Consider the following 21,251-nt stretch of genomic DNA (forward strand, 5'->3'; position numbering starts at 1 on the left):
TCTCACACACTGGCCTGATTTAGCTTCACTGATCAGGATAGTAAAAAAACCTGCGTATATTAAGGAGAATTTTCATTGACAAAGCAGGCTTATCACATTCGCACAGTTCAATACTGTTCTATCCTGATTAAATTGAGCTTAACTTAAATTCCATAAGGCAGTGAAGCAATTTCGAAGTCTCGGTGCGACGAAAATTGTCAGTCGATCTCCTGGAAACATTTGTAATAATTATTAACTTTCGGTGATCACATGGGGAAGACCGGAGATCTGCTGGTAAGACCGTGTTAGCCTATTTATTTGAAGTAACTGGATATCTTGAGCATACAAAACGGCAGGTTCGTCCAGAGTAAATCAGACGTTCCCCACTGATCCCGTGCAACACAACGTAGTAAGCAGACACTGTCAATAATAATCAGTTAAATAATACGCGAACACCCTTACTTTAGTTTAGTTCATGTATTAAATTCCTTCTCATACAGAATCTCATCAAAATGGTGACTCGCTCAACAATACATACATATACATCCTCCTTCTTTCACGGCTAATCGGCAAGCCTTCCTCATTCTTTTCATAAGAGAAAACAGATAGCAGAGAAGCTATTCCATGGAGTAAATGGATGCTCCAAGGAATAATAGGGCTTGAAACTACTTTGCATTGATAATCATCGTATATTAAGCTAAGGAATCGGTAAGATAAGAAGGGATATTTCGAGATATGTACTGAGTTATACAATTTATAAAATTTCTGAAAATATCGTGGAGAGACCACTGCAAGAGACATTACAGACTTTATAGCTCTCACTAGGGATAGTCTCGAGATTACCTTTACATCCATCCACTTTGTTCCATTAAGAGTGATATTGTGAGTTCTATCTTCAGAAAAGTTCTGAATCGAGTAAAAAATGTGATCTATTACTTGGGAAAGCTTTTATTTTGTTCACTAAATGGCAGTATGGAGTGCCTTCCAGAAGTCAAGGAACAGTGGATCCACCAGGTTGTCATTATATATGGTGCTCTGTCCTGTAGGCGAAGATGGCAAGCAGAGTTTCACGAGATCTCTGTTTGTGAAATCTGTGTCTCTTTTTAAGAGGTATTTTCATTCTGCAAAAACCTTAATGTTTGAGCATAAAAAAAGTTCTGTGATTTTGAAAGAGATTGATGTTAGCAAGGAAGGCCTAGAGTTACGTTTATCTGTCCAACGACCATCTGTGAAACAAACAGCTGTTAGAAGTGGAGCGAGGTCTTTTGCATAGTCTCTGTCCATCTTGTCCAGCACCTTTCAACTGTTGAGAGAAGTGATGGTGCGGAATAGAAAATTAACCAAAATTGCTCAGTATCTGCCATTTCAGCTTTCATGTGGCAATTGATAGGAGGAACGATATTCAGATCTTTCACGGAGAAACATTTTCATAAACCAAATTCACTTATTTCTACCTCCGTTCTGTCATCTTCTACGTAAGTGCCAATTTTGTCCCTGTGGTGACTGAAAAAATAGCACTTAGATCTGGACAATATGTTCCTGCTCTGCCTTTAGTTTTGTGGGAGCAGAATTTATTTTGTCACGTTTTGTTCCGTAACGCTGCACTTATCATATCTAATGTATCCCATGAAATGTGTAAATTGCCTATTTGCTACCACGGTAACGTGATATAGTCAAAGTGAGTGTATTCCATATGTAATATTTCCCACCAAAATCAATGCCGGTAACTAGCTCTGCTACGATCAACGCATTGTATCAAAACAGTCTCGAGGCATTCAGTGAATCGTGTGCATACATGCGAAAACCAACACTGCACTGAATGGTCTGAATTAGTGTAAATTAATTGACAAAATAATAAGAATTAATTCTGTAATTTTTGAAACTGAATCACTTGTTTGGTGGGTGCAAATTTTATAGCAAATTGACTATCACTGGACTTGCTTGATTTCCAGCAGTGCATCTGGATTTTTCCAGTGTTGAGCAAATTTTTTTCTTACTCCATGTTCTTTTTAGGTTCCGAATCCACATTCACTTTTGTCTTTAGTTTGTGGTGCTCAAAACAAAATTACAGATATGAGTTTATGAATCTGGAGATTGCACAAAATCTATCAAGTCTATAGTCCTATCTTCTCTTTGTTGTTGATATAGTTCAAGTAGCAAATTGTTCATTTTAATGTGGTGTTTAAATAATATACACGACACAGATTTATAATTCTCATCTGGTGTATTCGATACTTAATATGTTACTTCTTATTGCCTCTCATCCACTCACCAAAATGGCAGGAAAAAACTTTTCTCTTACTCTACGAGCTACTTGCAGAATTGGTGAGAGGTGAACATCCCTTACCAGCAATGTCTTAATGAGAATACTGTCATTATTTTATAGTGCTTAGTGAGTGCACCCTTTAACAAACACAATCACTGGTGTCTCAAAATGATGTATGAAAATGTCAGTGAATTCTACATCTACATCGACACTGTGCAAGCCACTGTATGGCGCACGAGTACCCTGTACCTCTGCTAGTCATTTCCTTTTCTGTTCCACTCGCAAATAGACAGGGGGGGGGGGGAGAAGACTGCATATATGCTTCAGTATGAGCCTAATTTCACATATCTTATCTTCGTGACATGCAATGTATGTTGGCGGCAGTAGAATGATTCAGCAGTTAGCTTCAAATGCAAAAATTTAGAAATTTTCTCAATAGGGTTCCTTGAAAAGAACATCACCTTCCCTCCAAGGATTCACATTTAAGTTCCCAAAGCGTCTCCATAACATGTTGTTCGAACTTACCGGTAACGAACCTAGCAGTCCATCTCTGAGAATTGCTGCGATATCCTCCTATCCGACCTAGTACTGATCCCAAACACTTGAACAGTATTCAAGAATATGTCGCACCAGCACCCTATATGCAGTCTCCTTTACAGGTGAACCACTCTTGCCTAGAACTTGCCCAATAAACTGGTCGACCATTCGCCTTCCCTACCAGAGTTCTCACATACTCGTTCCATTTCATATCATTTGCAACATGATGCCCAGATATTTAAATGGCATGACTGTTCACAAGCAGGATACTACTAATGCTAAATATGAACGTTACAGGTTTGAATTTCCTACTCGTCAGCATTCCATTTCATATCGCTGTTTACAAGCAGGGTACTACTAATGCTGTATCCAAACATTACGGGTTTGTTTTTCCGACTCATCTGCATTAACTTATCTTCTACATTAAGAGCTAGCTGCCATTCATCACACCAACTAGAAATTTACTCTGTCATCTTGTATATTCGTCCAGTCATGCAACTTCAACACCTTCCTGTACACCACAGCACTATCAGCAGACACCCACAGTTTGCTGCCCACCCTGTCCAGCAATTAATTTGTTTGTATAGAGAACAATAGCAGTCCTGTCACACTTCCCTGGAGCAGCAGAACAGAAGGCTACATGTGATTGTGCTGTTCATATACTGTCTGCTGTTTTCAGTTGATTGTTATAGTTAATAGCTACTTATTACGAATATTTCCACACAGGCGAGATCATGTAAATGCAGTGAATCATTAATTTATAGAGCTACTGGTTTCGTATTGCAAAGTTTTGATAGTGTCCACCGATATGGGAGATGAGTGCATCAATAAGTGAGTGCGTTGTCGTGTTGTAAATAGAAATTGATCAAAAGGAGAAAAAATATTATATTAGTAAATAAGCTGATTTACAAAAGAAATGAGCCTGCAAAACATGTCAGATGTTACGTGTTTCAGATGTTTTTAAGGAGAACAACTTTTTTGTCTATATTTTTATTATATGTTCCGTAATTATTTCTTTAAATTTCATTTTTTAAGGTTGGAGATGGAACCACATCAGTCATTGTTCTGGCAGGTGAAATGCTTGGTGTAGCTGAACAGTTTTTAGAACAGCAGATGCACCCAACAATTATTATTAGAGCATATAGGCAAGCGTTGGAGGATGCCGTGTCAATACTGCAAGAACGCATAAGGTTGGTTAGTAATATCTCTTTAAAATGGTGGATGAAGAGTTATTTGGTTTATTTTTAATTTATCTTATTTGTGTTTATAGTGTTCCAGTTGATACAAGTGACCGCAAGAAAATGTTGGATGTCATAAAGGCGTGTGTTGGGACAAAATTTATTGGTCGGTGGTCTGATTTGGCATGTTCTATAGCATTGCAGGCTGTAGAGACAATAACACTGGAAGAAAATGGTCGCCGAGAAGTTGACATAAAGCGTTATGCAAAAGTAGAGAAGGTAATATGTCTAATACTTTCCAGATGCAGTTAAATAGGTATGCGTTGGACATCTTCGATAGATTGTTGTTAAGCCTCTGTATCCTCTCTCTCCATCATTACACCCTCTCCCCATGACTTTTTGGGGTGTAGTTGGTAAATTCTGCTTGATTAATGGGAGAATATCTGTGTGGAAATTGTAAAAATGTAAGCAAGTGAGAGTTTAAAGTTTTTATGAGATCTAGTGGCATGCTTAGATAACTCACTCAGGTGAACACTGCTTGTCTAAGATGGGTTCCACTTTAAGTACATCATAAAGTTTGTTTGCCCTAAATAATCACTGTGTATGGAAATAATTCCAAGTGTTTAATATAGGGAGTATGCCACTAGAATGTCATAAATTTGTCAATTGTTGTCGAAAAAACTTTTGGAGAAAAAGCTCTATTTTCTTAAACATTGAGGGGGGGGGGGGGGGTTAAATTGTAGTGAGTAATATGTTACATTCATTATCATCATTTTTGTACCAGCTCAGTCGAAAGGATTTTCTGCCATAAGTAAATTTAAATTTTGTATCCTGTAGATTCCAGGTGGAAGTATTGAAGAGTCTCTTGTTCTTCGAGGTGTTATGGTGAATAAAGATGTTACTCACCCAAAAATGCGACGCTATATAAAAAACCCCAGGATTGTCTTACTTGACTGTGGTTTGGAATACAAAAAGGGTGAAAGTCAGGTAAGAGCCATTATATTACACACAAATATGTTCAGATCTTTACAAAGGTTATTTCTCTGGTGTAGTTATATCTCTGTTGAATGAAAAGCTACATGATTGTGAATCTTACAGACGAGTGTTGAAATCATGAAGGAAACAGATTTCACAAGAATTTTGCAACTGGAAGAAGAGTATGTGCAGAAGTTTTGTAATGATATTATCGCACTAAAACCGGATCTGATATTCACAGAAAAAGGAATCTCTGATCTTGCTCAGCATTATCTTTTGAAGGTAAGAGAAGCTGATTTGCCTCATTTCTGAAGAATAATCTGACATATAACAACTAAGGACAAATAGTTTTAAATATCAGATAGCATCAGCTGAAGGTGAATAGCATGTAAAATGTTAAAGCTTTACAGCATTAATGTCTATTTGCATGCCATTGCATTTAATGTGATCAAATGATATAATGTGAAAAGGATAGATCGCTACTCACCATACGGGCCTAGTGGAGATGTTGAGTTGCAGACAGGCTCAACAGAAAAATTGCAAAACAAGTAAGCTTACAGCTGAAAGATCTTCTTCTGAATCACACACACACACACACACACACACACACACACACACACACACACACACACAGTGTCTGGTCGCTGGAGACAGTGGTTTTTGTGTATGTGTGTGTGTGTGTGTGTGTGTGTGTGTGTGTGTAAAATTCAGAAGAAGACCTGGCCGAAAGCTTACCTGTTTAGCAGTCTTTTTGTTGTGCCTGTATGCAACTGTACACCTCCATTGTCTGGTGAGCAGCAATTTATACTTTCCATAATATTGTCATTATTCCATCCTGGATTTTCCATTGTTTGAATGTGGTACACATTCTTGGTGTTTGAACAACTCCATAATATGACTATGATTTACCTCTTGTCTCTTCTTGAACCTGAGCCATTTGTTAACTATTACTGTGGGTGTGGTGTGTCATGGACTCGACATTGAAAGCATTGGGGGGGGGGACTCCATTCACTACCCAACCACCATCCACATCTCTACAGGACAGTTAGACACAAGGTGCACATATGTTGTATGGTGGCATGCCAAATATAGGAAATAAGATTTGGATTGTATGACATTGGGCGGGCGGGCGGGGGGGGGGGGGGGGGGGCAAGCATCATTCTGTCCCTTGGCGTGTCATACAAAAAATTCTGGAAGTTCATGTGTGTTGCTTTATTGGAGGTATAGGTCACCTACAGGATACCATAGGCAAACAACACATAATCTATAGTAAATTACTGAATTCTCACTGGTTAGTATCGTTAGCAGATGCATGTGGAAACTCATTTCATCTCAATTAATGTCCCCCACTTGATAATGCCACCACTAAATGCATGAATAGTTCTCTGTTGGCTAGGAAGTTGCATTGCTTCATGTGGTTAGCAACGCACTTGTACCCTGCTGTTAGTGTATCATCAGTTCAGACAACCTTTTTCCGTGCTAGAGCATGTGGTGATGGTGTGCCAGTACTAATCTCTGTGGCCTGTCGTGTACAGTGAGAGGAGGAACACGTATAGACCGTCGGCTGTAGTACTCGTAGCAAAGAAGTGGCCATCGACACGGTGTTCCTTATGACAGTTGAGTCCCTCAGCTGAAATTTTGTCCAGATTCGAAGTACTCCTGACACACCCTCGAAATAGAGGCACACGAAAATTCGAGTGAACACCTGATATCTGAGAATGAGTGTGCCTAGTGATCATGATCTAATCTTTATCAAAGGCACTGATAATGTCGCTGTTAATTATTTTGCAGTAATATTGATCGTATGAGATCATTATTGAAATTTGCACAATGTATTGTAGAAGACTGCAGCACTTTTAAAAATATTGACACTCGTTTTCAATGCATCGTGTAGTACGTTGTGCCGTGTAAGGGTGGTATTGCGCAACGTATGTCAGTTCCTGCTAAGACCGAATGAAATTCAGTTCACTCCAAATGAATTCTCACAAACAACTGAAAAAAGTAAATTGCTAAGGAAACTAAAGGTTTGAATATCAACACTATTAGGGAAAGTGTGACCTGCTACTCAATGTAAAGATGACCCGTTGAGTTGCAGACAGGCGCAACGGAAAGACTGTAACAGTCTTCTTGTTGTGCTTGTCTGCAACCCAGTGGGTCATGTTTATGGTGAGTAGCAATCTATCCTTTTCCTAATATTGTTAAAAGTAAATTAAATTTGTATGGAAGCAACAGGTAGTACTTTGAAGAAAAGGAGTTCTCAGTATATCAGGAAACACAGACTACCTCATTGTCCATAGTAGCAAAGAAAATTGAAGATCACGATTGAAAACAAACGTTCAGAATTATGTCAAAAATCGTATTAAGAAGTATCCTTTATTTATTGGCGGTGACCAGTTTTGTTTCCACATGTATACTCTACAAACCATCATGAAGTACATGGTAGAGTGTCATGTCCCGTCTTACCTGCTTTTAGGGTTTCTTTCCATTCCTTTCACAAATTCAACTTGGGATGAATGATTGTTTGAATGCCTCTGTGCATTCTGTAATTATTCTAATTTTGTCCTCACGATCCCTATGTGAGTGATACGTAGGGGATTGTAGTATATTCCTAGAGTCGTCATTTAAAGCCTGTTCTTGAAACTTTGTTAGGAGATTTTTTCGGGAGAGTTTACATCCGTCTTCAAACGTCTGCCAGTTCAGTTTCTTCAGTATCTCTGTGACACTCTTCCGTGGATCAAACATGTGACCATTCTTGTTGCCCTTCTCTGTATATGTTCAGTATCCCCCATTAGTCGTATTTGATATGAATCCCACACACCTGAACGAAACTCGAGAACTGGTTGCACAAGTGATTCGTAAGCTATCTCCTTTATAGATTGATTACATTTTCTCAATATTCTACCAATAAACCAAAGTCTACTACCTACTTTACTCAACTGAGCCTATGTGATCATTTCATTTCACATCCGCAGAGGTTACACCCAGGTACCTGTAGGAGCTGGCCGATTCCAACTGTGACTCATTGATATTATTGGCACTGTATACTATGGGCACCTTTTTGTCAAGTGCACATTTTTACATTTCTGAACATTCAATGCAAGTTTCCAATCTTTGCATCACTTAGAAATCTTATCAAGATCTGATGGTATGTTTACGCAGCTTGGTATGTTTACACAGCTTCTTTCAGACAGTACTTACTACAGATAACTGCATTATCTGCAAGATCATATATAACATGAGCAGCAAGGGTCCAAACACACTTCCCTAGGGCATACCCAAAGCTGCTTCTACATCTGACGATGACTCTCCATGCAAGATAACGTGCTGTGTCCTCCGTACCAGAAAGTCCTCAGTACAGTCAGAAATTTCACTTGACATCTCATATTATCACACTTTTAAGTGTAGATGAGGTACAGAGTCAAATGCTTTTCGGAATTCAGAAAATACTGCTTCTACCTCCCTGCTTTGATCCAAAGCTTTCAGTATGTCATGTAAGAAAAGTGGGAGTTTGTTTCACACGATTGATGTTTACGGAATCCATGCTGATTGGCATGGAGGAGGTCATTCTGCTCAAGGTACCTCATTATTTCTGAGCTCAGAATATTTTCTAAGGTTCATAAGATTTCAGACAATATGTCTCTTTTCGAACTATCCATCTCTGTAATTTAAATACAGTCAAATGCATATGATTGGAAATGGCCACAGCAGACAATCCAGAATGGTCATACAGGCAGTTCAACATACAATAAACAAACTATGCTGAGCAGTACAGAAAGAACTGTATGATGTTGAACTATCTGCGTAGCCATTCTAGTGGCTGTTTCCAAAAAGGCGTATTTGACTGTAATTAAATTATGTACAAAGATGATGGTTTTAAAATGGACATAATTCCCGAATCTAGTCATCGCCAATAAATAGAAACTTCTTAATGCAACTTTCGGCAGAATTCCAACGGTTTATATTGGTAAAGGAAAAGTTGTCTGTCTATTTCGCGTGCAGCATGCTGGATGTCGGTGAAGATCATGACGCCATAACAGTAATCAGGCATCTTTATTTTATTTGTAACACATCTCATAATTGGCAAATGGGAGCAGGTCAGCTGTCCAACAAGCATACATACCTATTTTTCTTGCAGCAGTTGTCACAGCACAGACATTGGATTATGAAAGCTTTCAATCAATATAATTGTTTTATTTGGTTTGCAACAGTTGTTAAAAGGTAGAAATACATAGAAAACAGCACATGTAGACTACATAATAAATTCTACACTCACTTGTTAAATTTGTAATTAGTTGTTGTTGTGGTTTATGAACCTGTCCTGATACGAAAGAGTCCTAGAGTATTGGAACATTCGAACAAAGCATCTCGGGCATGTTCCATACATTCTCTCCAATTTCTGCTTGTGTTTCGCAAGGCAAGCAACTGTCACAGTACACAGCCCCATCATTGAACACTGACATGTTCACTATGAAGGCAGAGTTCTAACTGATGCAGCGTAGATGTATGTATTGCACAGTGATATTGTGCCATTATTTGCCTTACACTGTCAAGCAGCATATTGCCACAATTGTATCAGTAACATTTAGACTTAGTGGGGAAGGTCACTTTTAGACATCACAGCCATGTGCCACACTGAACTATTCCATTCATGTGGCAACAGGACCAATGTCTAGAATTGTAGCTCTCTCTCATTCGAAACTGCCTTTTGTTGCAGTAGGTTCATTTAATATTTGCTATAGTGAAAAGTAGGAATAATTAATAGGAAAGCTTTGCTTTCCATATAAACTGCTGTTATATAAATTTGGAGATGCAGTATTTCAAATTAAATCATACGTATATGTCATCCTGTATTTAATGCAGTTGCTTTAAGTATAAAATTAGTACATGTAGGACCACCTAGAAATTTTTCTTCCATCTTAACATATGCAAGTTGAACAGCACTTGGTGTGGCTAATAGTTGTGGAACTGTTTCGTCATGCACCGAATAATAACTTGCATTGTATTTGTAAGTCAGCATAGATGTGCAATTTGCAGTATTAAGAGGTTTATTATATACAGTCTTTTCAGTTATTTTACTGCTTTCTACAGTTTAGTTATGCTATTGTGCATTTGCTTTTAACATGCTCTGATGAGGGTTTTGCGGATCACCTGACATTGATGTAGAATTGGTATGTAGTGTTTTCTAAAAGCACAATGTGTGCTAATGGTATGTTTTTTAATGCATGCAGAAAAAATGAGAAGTTTGATGAATGTGTTCACTGAATGTGTTCATTGGATGTTTACTACAGTAATTAAAGAGGCGTCGTAGTAAGCCCTGTTTGCTGGTTATCAGACCAAATGTGACAAATTCAAATTTTTTGAGCGTATGATATTTTCCCTTGATGAAAAAAGAGTTTATTATAACATCAGAGCCAGATCTTAAGAAATTGTGATAGGGTTACCTAAAAGTGGCAGTATCAGATATTGACAGTTGCAATGTGGTAGTGCATTATCATCTATCACAGTGATTTCCACTTGCTATCATCACTTTCTAGCTCAAAATATTCTGAATGTTCCACAGCATTGTTACTGCGTAGGGGAAGCAAACAAGGAGGACCATAAAATGTAATTACATTGTGTTTCAGTGGTTTTTTTACTTGTAGGGAATCGCTGCACTTATTGCACAGAGCTGTAGCATTATTATATGTATAAACTCATAAACAGAGTAGCAGACTAATCAATGTTCAACATTTTGAAAATGTGAATACAAATTGTACTCTAATAGGTTGCAATTTTAGCTAAAACCATAATCAATAGTAAATTTGTCATAAGATAGCTTTCTTACAAATTTGTTAATGCACCTCTCATTTTCTGAAATGAATAAACTTGTTTTCTTCAGTAAAAGTATGTGCACTACTATCCCAAATCAATAAAAGGAGTTTAAGGAAAGCAACCATTCATCTTCAGCTGATTGATATGTCACTTAGAAACAGACCAGTACAGCTTTCAAGCTTATGCTACTTTTTTTAGTACAAGAACGCGCACATACCACACATCTACTCGCCAAGCGACAGCAGGAGAAAACACACATAAAAATAGGTTTTACGTATGCAAGCTTTCAGAGCCAGTGGCTCCTTCTTGTGGCATAAAGGTTGAATGAAATGGAGGAGATATCAGAAAAGTCACCCAGAACTCCGCATCAGGCGAAACTTACTGGAAGGGATGAGAAGGAAAGACCCAGGGGGGCGCAAAAAGCTATGCGCAGAAAGCAACGTGTTTTTTCAGCTGTGCGCATGACGTCACGGTGGAAGCAGCTTTGCCAAACAGTACACAGTTCGAATTGTGTGTGATTGTTTTTCTTGTGTTGTTTTGTGTTTGAAGGGGTATTTTGATTGAGTTCTTTCTTCTGAGGTACTCAGTCAACAGCGGAAACATTCGAAATTCGGGAGTGTTAACGGTTTTTGCTGTAATTGATATTTGATTCGGAACTGAAATAGTTAGCGATAGTGGACAGCGGGATCAACATTGTGTTCACCAGCTCTATAAGCTCTATAATTTATGGTTTGTCCTGTGAAATTCTTATTGGAGAATCTACAAGTGAGTGAGAAAATTAAGTTTTACAATGCCAGGCTGTGCTGTTACAGGCTGTTTTTCCTACAACCGGAGCACAAAGGGAACTGACGTAATGTATCACAGTTTCCCGCCTAAAGAAACATTACAAAAACTATAGTTGTCGAAATGTTGTAGGAAAGACAGTGTAAATGTTGCGCATGCACGAATATGTTCTCGCCATTTCGCAGAAACAGATTACTTAAGGGATTTACAGTCCGAATTGCTTAATTTTCCCCGAAAAAGAATGCTCAAGCCAGATGCAGTTCCTTCGTGCAATTTGCCGTGCAGTAGTGCGACTGTCAATGTGTCACCCGCAACAGAAGACAGGACCAAACGGTATAAGAAACGAGAACTACATAAGAGATCTCTGGAAACTCTGGAAAAGCTGTCACCAAATAAGAAACATCATAATAAGAGCACATTTACAGTTGACAGTTTTTCTCAGACACAGATAAAGTTACTTTGATGAATACTATAGCGGCTTTAGAAAGAAGGAATGCTGTTCTTACAAACAAGTGTGTGCAACTTCGAGCTCTTAAGTAAATTCATTTCAATGCAATTAAATGAATAGTTTCTGATTTATTTGAGCCGAGGTTTCGAATTTCAAGTGTGTGTCAGTGTGGTTGTGATCTGATAATTTACCGATGTGTGAGGCATAAGCTGCGAAAGAATATAACTCATCAGTTTTAACTGTAATATTTTAGCAGCAGAAAAGCAGTTTAGACATCTCAATTCTGGTATAAACAAAACCTTCCGCCAAAAACTTGACGTAAACGCGCATGCCGTGTCGTCTGCTTGTGAGCGCTTGCTTCCACGCTGACGTCACTAGGCCAGCCAATGGTAGAGCAGAGCGCTTACTGCCCAACCTTATTATTTAGTAACCTTGGAAAGACCTTTCTGCCAGAAGGAGCCACTGGCTCCGAAAGCTTGAGTATGTAAAACCTTTTTTCGTGTGTTCACCACTTGATTAGATTTGTTGCCTATCCAATTACATTATGTTGTCAAAAATTGGATTATTTTCATGGTTAAACCAGTTAAATTATGAGCATACTGTTTCTCATCATTGGGGTTACATACCTCATTCATTAAAAACAGAACCCTTATAGGATCACTTTTTTTTTTCTTTCCATCCATCTGTCTGTTAAGACGGGACAGCAGGCAGTTGAATTAAAACACTGTACTAAATCATTTATGAATTGTGTGTGTGTGTGTGTGTGTGTGTGTGTGTGTGTGTGTGTGTGTGTGTGTGTTAAAATTTATTTCTTTGTTTTTATAAGATTGAAAAAGTCACTTTGGTACAAAGATTTTCAAAACCCTCGTATGCAACAGACTGTTACTTAGCCACTAGTAACACCTAGTCTCTACTTCGCTACCTTTCCTTCAATTTTGCTTTTCCCATTAAACTTGATGCTTCAAAAAACTCTTAGGCCTTTTCTTTCTAATGCACAGTTTTCACTCTTCAGTTAATATGAATAATTATTTTGTGGTGATTTGCTAATTTCCTCAGGAAAGTAGTCTATTACACCAATTTTCAAGTTTGAAAAACAATGTTTGTGAGCTACATTACTTTTGTATCTATCAGGGTCACTCACACTATTTTTTGTAAAAATACAGTTTTCATTCTGCATGTGTGAAAGTTTTAGTGTGTAGATACATCCTTCAACCTACACTCCTGGAAATTGAAATAAGAACACCGTGAATTCATTGTCCCAGGAAGGGGAAACTTTATTGACACATTCCTGGGGTCAGATACATCACATGATCACACTGACAGAACCACAGGCACATAGACACAGGCAACAGAGCATGCACAATGTCGGCACTAGTACAGTGTATATCCACCTTTCGCAGCAATGCAGGCTGCTATTCTCCCATGGAGACGATCGTAGAGATGCTGGATGTAGTCCTGTGGAACGGCTTGCCATGCCATTTCCACCTGGCGCCTCAGTTGGACCAGCGTTCGTGCTGGACGTGCAGACCGCGTGAGACGACGCTTCATTCAGTCCCAAACATGCTCAATGGGGGACAGATCCGGAGATCTTGCTGGCCAGGGTAGTTGACTTACATCTTCTAGAGCACGTTGGGTGGCACGGGATACATGCGGACGTGCATTGTCCTGTTGGAACAGCAAGTCCCCTTGTCGGTCTAGGAATGGTAGAACGATGGGTTCGATGATGGTTTTGATGTACCGTGCACTATTCAGTGTCCCCTCGACGATCACCAGTGGTGTACGGCCAGTGTAGGAGATCGCTCCCCACACCATGATGCCGGGTGTTGGCCCTGTGTGCCTCGGTCGTATGCAGTCCTGATTGTGGCGCTCACCTGCACGGCGCCAAACACGCATACGACCATCATTGGCACCAAGGCACAAGCGACTCTCATCGCTGAAGACGACACGTCTCCATTCGTCCCTCCATTCACGCCTGTCGCGAAACCACTGGAGGCGGGCTGCACGATGTTGGGGCGTGAGCGGAAGACGACCTAACGGTGTGCGGGACCGTAGTCCAGCTTCATGGAGACGGTTGCGAATGGTCCTCGCCGATACCCCAGGAGCAACAGTGTCCCTAATTTGCTGGGAAGTGGCGGTGCGGTCCCCTACGGCACTGCGTAGGATCCTACGGTCTTGGCGTGCATCCGTGCGTCGCTGCGGTCCGGTCCCAGGTCGACGGGCACGTGCACCTTCCGCCGACCACTGGCGACAACATCAATGTACTGTGGAGACCTCACGCCCCACGTGTTGAGCAATTCGGCGGTACGTCCACCCGGCCTCCCGCATGCCCACTATACGCCCTCGCTCAAAGTCCGTCAACTGCACATACGGTTCACGTCCACGCTGTCACGGCATGCTACCAGTGTTAAAGACTGCGATGGAGCTCCGTATGCCACGGCAAACTGGCTGACCCTGACGGCGGCGGTGCACAAATGCTGCGCAGCTAGCGCCATTCGACGGCCAACACCGCGGTTCCTGGTGTGTCCGCTGTGCTGTGCGTGTGATCATTGCTTGTACAGCCCTCTCGCAGTGTCCGGAGCAAGTGTGGTGGGTCTGACACACCGGTGTCAATGTGTTCTTTTTTCCATTTCCAGGAGTGTATTTCAAACTCAGTTCAACCTGTTCCCATGAGTGGCGCAGTCACAGCATAAGATGGCTGCTACACTTGACGTTCGTCAGAAGCAACATGCTGTCATAGAATTCCTGTGCTGTGAAAACGAGACTGTGGGAAACATCCACAAGAGGTTGAAAAAGGTTTTTGGAGATGCTGCTGTCGATTGCAGTACAGTTAGTCTGTGGGCAAGCGGGCTATGTGATGAAAGCGGGCACGGCAATATTGAGTATTGTCCTCGCAGCGGTTGGCCTCGTACTACACACACTCCAGACAATGTGCAGAGAGTTAACGAATTGGTGACTGCTGACAGACACATCACAGTGAACGAATTGTCACACTACGTTGGTATAGGGGAAGGAAGTGTTTGCAGAATACTGAAAGTGTTGGCGTTAAAAAATGTTTGTGCCAGGTGGGTTCCCAGGATGTTGACAGTGGCTCACAAAGAAACAAGAAAAATGGTATCCAGCGAACTTTTGGAGCAGTACGAGAATGGTGGAGATGAATTTCTTGGAAGAATTGTGACAGGCGATGAAACATGGCTCCATCATTTTTCACCAGAGATGAAGAGGCAATCAATTGAGTGGCATCATGCAAATTCACCCAAGAAAAAAAAAATTCAAAACCACACCTTCTGCTGGAAAAGTTATGGCTGCGGTGTTTTTCCGAACGACTCTTGCTTGTGGACATCATGCCAAGTGGAACCACCATAAATTCTGATGCGTATGTGACGACACTGAAGAAAACTCCAAGCTCGACTGAGTCGTGTTTGACTACATTGGCAAAAGCAGGATGTTTTGCTGTTGCACGACAATGCACGGCCACATGTCAGTCAAAAAAGTATGGAAGCGATCACAAAACTTGGATGGACAACACTGAAACATCCGCCTTACAGTCCTGACCTGGCTCCATGTGACTATCATCTCTTTGGGAAACTGAAAGACTCTTCGTGGAACAAGGTTTGAAGATGATGACTCCCTTGTGCACGCTGCCGAACAGTGGCTCCAACAGGTTGGCCCAGAATTTTACCGTGCGGGTATACAGGTGCTGGTTCCAAGATGGCGTACGGCAGTTGAGAGGGATGGAAATTATGTGGAGAAATGAAAATATTGTTCCTAAAGGATGTATCTACACACTGTAAAACTTTCAAACATGTAGAATAAAAGATGGATTTAAAAAAAAGATAGTGTTTCTTTTGGAGTGACCCTCGTAACACAGAATGAAATATAACTTCAAAAATACTTCTTGAAGATACATAAATTATGCAGCACTGGCAAAGTTCACAAGATAGTGACACTTGTGTCAAACAAAAAATATTGAATGAAGAAATTTTCCTCCTGGTCACATGCAGCACAATGATAACATGGCGAGTGATGACCCTTACAATCTAGTATAATCTGCATTTCCATAAAAGGAAAAGGTTGGCCCTTAGTTGTAAAATAAATAACACCAAATCTAATCTTGTGCTTATTTTTATGTAGGTAATTGATGTTCCCCATTCCTAGTTAGTATTTTTCATTATAGGGTGAAATCAGTAATTGTTTTGTAACATAAATTCTGTTGTTGACATATAAACAAATATAAATTCTGTAATAATTGTAAACATTTGGAAGACGAAATGCTAGTAATCTTAAAGTATCTATTTAGCTCTATTCATAAACATGGTAACAAAACCAGCCCTTCATTAGTTCCAAAGTAATTAACAGTTTTGTCAAAAGTATTGTTTGCATAACTATATTTGTTAATTTCACAATTTAAACAAATAATTTGGCCTAACTCTTGCAGTAAATGAAACTGTTAAAAAGGTGCAACTTTTCAATGTATTCAGTTAATTTAATGAGTTAAGTTTTAATTGTAATTTCTGTAACTTTAACTTCGAACAATGTGTAGTTTCAGTACCTGTTATTGTGATGACACATAACGGCCCGATTTTTGGTCCCAAGACGGCCGTGGACTGACTAAGTTTCAGATGAGTAACCTGTGCTGGTTAAAACAACAGCAATGCTTCAAATTAACTGTGGAATAAGTGTTAAACAATTAGGCCGTGTGTAAAAACAGTGACAGTGTGTGCTCCATGCATACCTGATTATTCTTCAAGAACTGTGAACTTTGTTGTTAGGCTTTTACTGCTCATAAACAGTAATCTATTGTAGCAGTATGGGGATGGTTCGCCTGCTAACTATTAATGAGGCTTATCAGAAGTTAGAACAATAGTGCACTGGCCATATATAACTGTGTATTATTGGGGCGACGTGAACATAAGACAGTGAAATGTAACTGTGCATTTATCAGCTACATTATTTACAGTAGTCAGTGTCGGAATCCACAACCCATTTTTTAGCCAGTGTAGCAACACAGTACGTCTTCACCGAGGACAACAAATGAAGAAAATAAAGTAGGCAGAACCGCTATATACCGTGTCTACTTAGTGATGTAACTGCAACTGGTAACTGTCTTGGAAGTACAAATGTTGAACTATATTCATTTATCATAATCGATGTTTCAGAAAGCCTGCAACAGTGCCATTCATTATTTAAACGACAAAATGCTGTATCAGGTTCTTATTGTAACGCTCCACTTTCCAGAAATTTATTTTCGTTGTCAAGTGTAAATATTTTCGTAAATGTGTTGTGATGTTTGCATGTGTGTGCTGTTCTGTCTCTCTTACACTGTAGTCATCTTTTTGAGGTTGTTAGGTGTACCATGCCTTCTCCATTATGCAGAAAACCACTTGTCACAAACCATCACTCCCACTGCTTATTTGTGAAATGTCACAAAAGATACTTACGTAAATATTTGCACATGACAATAAGAATAAATTCTCCAAGTATGATATGCTGAGTGTGGAAAAATATGTAACTCGTGCAGTGTTTCAAGTTACTCCCATCAGCCACCCTGCTGAGTAGAATGGTGACAGGAGACAAAGCATAAATTGTTCCAACTTTTACAGATTCACATCTGCCGAGTAGAGCAGACTGGTGTCAAGAAACTTTACCACTTAACTTTTGTAAATAGTGCTTTAAGGTCAGCACTGTGCCAACATCATTTTGTGTAAATTACTTCAGTTTTTCCTTCACAAACATTGTTTCTTAAAGCATAAATCATGGGAAAATAACGTATGTGTTAATGCAAAAATGGGGCGGGAATCAGTTTTGTGAACATAGGAAATTTGGCAGGATCCATAAAAATTGTAAGTTGTGGGAAAACATTAATTACAGGAACTTAAAAAGGGATTACACAGTAATTTTTTTTTACATACCCATATAACTGTAAAACTGTGTTTAAATTTCAGGCAGGAATATCAGCAATTCGTCGTGTTCGAAAAACTGATAACAATCGCATTGCACGTGCGTGTGGTGCTACTATTGTGAACCGCACTGATGAATTAAAGGAAGATGACGTGGGAACAAAAGCGGGTCTTTTCGAAATTAAAAAGGTAAAGTAATTCTCAGATGCTAAATTTACTGATGTAGCCAAGACTGTAAGGCAAACTATGAAGTACTGTATATTCTTTAATTTAGCAGTGAATATTATCGAAATTTTTGTTGTTTACTGTTTTTCTTCAGAATATATTCATCAGCATTTCATTTCTTTTCTCTTATTTGGTTTTAAATTAATATTATGTTTTTATTTTTTGGTGCTGGATTTGAACATTAATATACCCTTCTTCATTTTCTCAGTTTGGGGATGAGTACTTCTGTTTTATCACTGAATGTGAAGACCCAAAAGCTTGCACAATATTGTTAAGAGGTCCAAGTAAAGATATTCTAAATGAAGTGGAAAGAAACCTTCAAGATGCGCTCCACGTAGCTCGTAATATTTTGATTGAGCCAAAGTTAGTACCAGGAGGTGGTGCTGTTGAAATGGCACTCTCTCAGGTAAGTTTCTTATCTTTGTAAATATTTGTCCTGGCCATCAACTTGGTTTCCATTGATACATTTATGAAGGCAAATCAAATTTTAAATCTAACCTACAAATTGGAATTAAATTCTTTGTTAGGTTTGTATATAATAATACATGATCTGATTTCATTGTCATATGTTACAGAGCTATAAAGACTACATTTAGTTGCATTTTATGCATAGTAGCATTCTCACAAGTAATTGGTCTACATTAGTAGTTAAAACTTCAGATGAATATGCTAGTGGTGGACTTTCATTTCCAGCTAGCTATTTGTGTTCTCCTTCTCTTTCAGAAAATTTGTAGTGCATGTTCTTTTTTTTAAACACGGTGTAATCTTAGGGGACACTGGGTTGAACTTGCATACAAGTTGAGGATCACATTATTTATGTATGCTGCAGTGTTTTTCATAATATACATTATCAGATTAAATGAGATGGTGATGTGCTTCGACTTGAGATATTATTTGTAGTCACAGATATCAGAGTTTTGTGTTTGACTTTATTTACTCCTGAAATATGTGAAGAAATTACGACCATTTTTGTTGTTCTCAGGCTCTTACAGAGAAAGCGAAGAGTGTACAGGGTGTTGGTCAGTGGCCGTATCAAGCAGTTGCCCAGGCTCTGGAAGTCATTCCTCGAACTTTGGCACAAAATTGTGGTGCAAATACAATTAGGACACTGACTGCGTTAAGAGCTAAACATGCCACAGGTACAGTTCAAACACTTCCTATAACAAGATACCAAAGTTGAATATAGTTAATTTTATATACTCTGTATGTAACTCAGTAATTGCCCTCTATGTTTGTTAGCAATCCCAAACATCAATTTATACAGTATCTGAAATTCTCTGTATTATTGTATTATAGACATACTCCCTCCCCCTCCTCTCTCTCTCTCTCTCTCTCTCTCTCTCTCTCTCTCTCTCTCTCTCTGTGTGTGTGTGTGTGTGTGTGTGTGTGTGTGTGTGTGTGTGAGAGAGAGAGAGAGAGAGAGAGAGAGAGAGAGAGAGAGAGAGAGAGAGAGAGACTGTAAGGTCCAAAGTTCTCCATGGACGGCAATCCTCACTTTTGCCTGGACATTGTCTTGGAGAATAGATTCGTAACAATCGACAGAGCTGAACGTTTTAGACAGTTCCACAAAAACATATTCTTGATCATGAAAGTACCTCGACAGTGTTTGTCGTGCTGCAGTTGCAGAATTTTTGTCTGCAGATGTTGGTTGTTGCTGGATATGCTGAGTTCATGTTAAACAGATGAACCACACATTGTGCCAGGTGATAAAGCAAACATTCTAGGATTCTAGAATTGCCAGAATATGTTGTGAATATGGCTGAATGTATGTGGAAATAAGAGAAACTGTTTTTGCTTAGATATATTTTCCAATTCCAAACCTATGCTCCTAGTCCTTTGTTCCAAATATCTGGCCAAATGAAAACTTTTGGCTTACATGCGATGTTGATGAATATTCCATCAAATGATAAGCACAAATCTCCTGCAATGTAAAACTGTCAGGGTGTATACGACCCAGGCTGTACGGGGAAAACCCGGGAATTTTTTCACGTGGGAGAAAACCGGGAAAAACCCAGGAATTGTTTAGATTTCTGGGAATTTTTCATTGTTTTAGTTTTCAGTAAAAATTTTGTGATTTTGACTGGTAAGAACCAATACTCTAACAAAGAATACTGCAGAATAATAATGCAGCAACAAAACATGAACGAGAGGGGAAAAAAAACGAAAATAAAACTTAAGTTGCAAAGGAAATGCATCATATACAACAACAAAACAGTCCTCATACAATCGTCTGCCAACAGCAAAGTGTGTCAATCTTTAGGAAGACTATGCAATGCTTTATAACAACAAATTGCCTCCGATGAGCGTGACATGACAACTGTTTAAATTAGATTTGTTTGAGCTGTTGCGGGCGGGCTCTTGAGCATGCACAGTTGAGTCACGTACGAGTAGTACCTTCTCCCACTTCTGGTTACAGAAATGTGGCTGGGCGCCACTACTTAATATTGCCCTGGTTCAAGAATATAGTAAATCTGGGGCTGATGCACAGAGCCGTCTGAATTGAGGTGGGGAGTCTCCACGTGTCCTATGTTTACATTCAGTGATTTTGTTGTTTCCTCTTCGTTTATTGCTCTCACATTAAATGATAACAAAACGGATTTTAGTGGCCGGGAGCTACCAAATGAATTAAAATATGTTCGCATAATTACGGAAGGCTAAAATATGTTGTTAGTTTCAGATTTTATTTCCACCTTTCTGACAGAACAATGAAGCTATTTTTGCCGGTTTGCTAAAGAGATTTGGCTTAAAATTAATCTTTTCTGCTGAGGCAGTCAATTTATTTGAAACGAAGTGTTTAATTTCACACTGTTGGCTAGTTTCAACTGTTTGCTGCATTTCAAGTGCACGTACGGCATTATGCCATAATAAATTGCCAAACATAAGATAATGCAGTACTGGTACTCCAACAAAATTTACATACCAATGTGCATTTGAAACCGAATTATGGGTTTTAGTATGGTTCACAAAATTTCGACACTCTTGAAGTATCATCTGATGTCTTGTTTCTTTTATGACGTGTGTAAGATCTTATGTAAAATGTTTTACATGTACAAACATATGGGCTTCCTACGTCATCGTAGCTGCGAAAGTGCGGTGACGCGTGTTATCTGGCACTCTTGCAACTGCTGAAACGAACCTATTTCTAACAAAAA

General features: G+C 39.3%; 1 protein-coding gene across 1 annotated transcript in view; it reads left to right on the forward strand.

Moving 5' to 3' along the window:
• The window catches only part of LOC126094883 (T-complex protein 1 subunit gamma-like), a 49,667-nt gene that overhangs the window by 18,654 nt on the left and 9,762 nt on the right, over positions 1-21,251 (forward strand). The window contains exons 4-10 of the mRNA XM_049909520.1: positions 3,818-3,972; positions 4,053-4,239; positions 4,798-4,947; positions 5,059-5,217; positions 17,920-18,063; positions 18,308-18,505; positions 19,082-19,238. Of these exons, the coding sequence (XP_049765477.1) occupies positions 3,818-3,972; positions 4,053-4,239; positions 4,798-4,947; positions 5,059-5,217; positions 17,920-18,063; positions 18,308-18,505; positions 19,082-19,238 (1,150 nt within the window). The remainder of the gene's footprint in view (positions 1-3,817; positions 3,973-4,052; positions 4,240-4,797; positions 4,948-5,058; positions 5,218-17,919; positions 18,064-18,307; positions 18,506-19,081; positions 19,239-21,251) is intronic.

This window comes from Schistocerca cancellata, chromosome 8, assembly GCF_023864275.1.
Source record: "Schistocerca cancellata isolate TAMUIC-IGC-003103 chromosome 8, iqSchCanc2.1, whole genome shotgun sequence".
Classification (NCBI taxonomy): domain Eukaryota; kingdom Metazoa; phylum Arthropoda; class Insecta; order Orthoptera; family Acrididae; genus Schistocerca; species Schistocerca cancellata.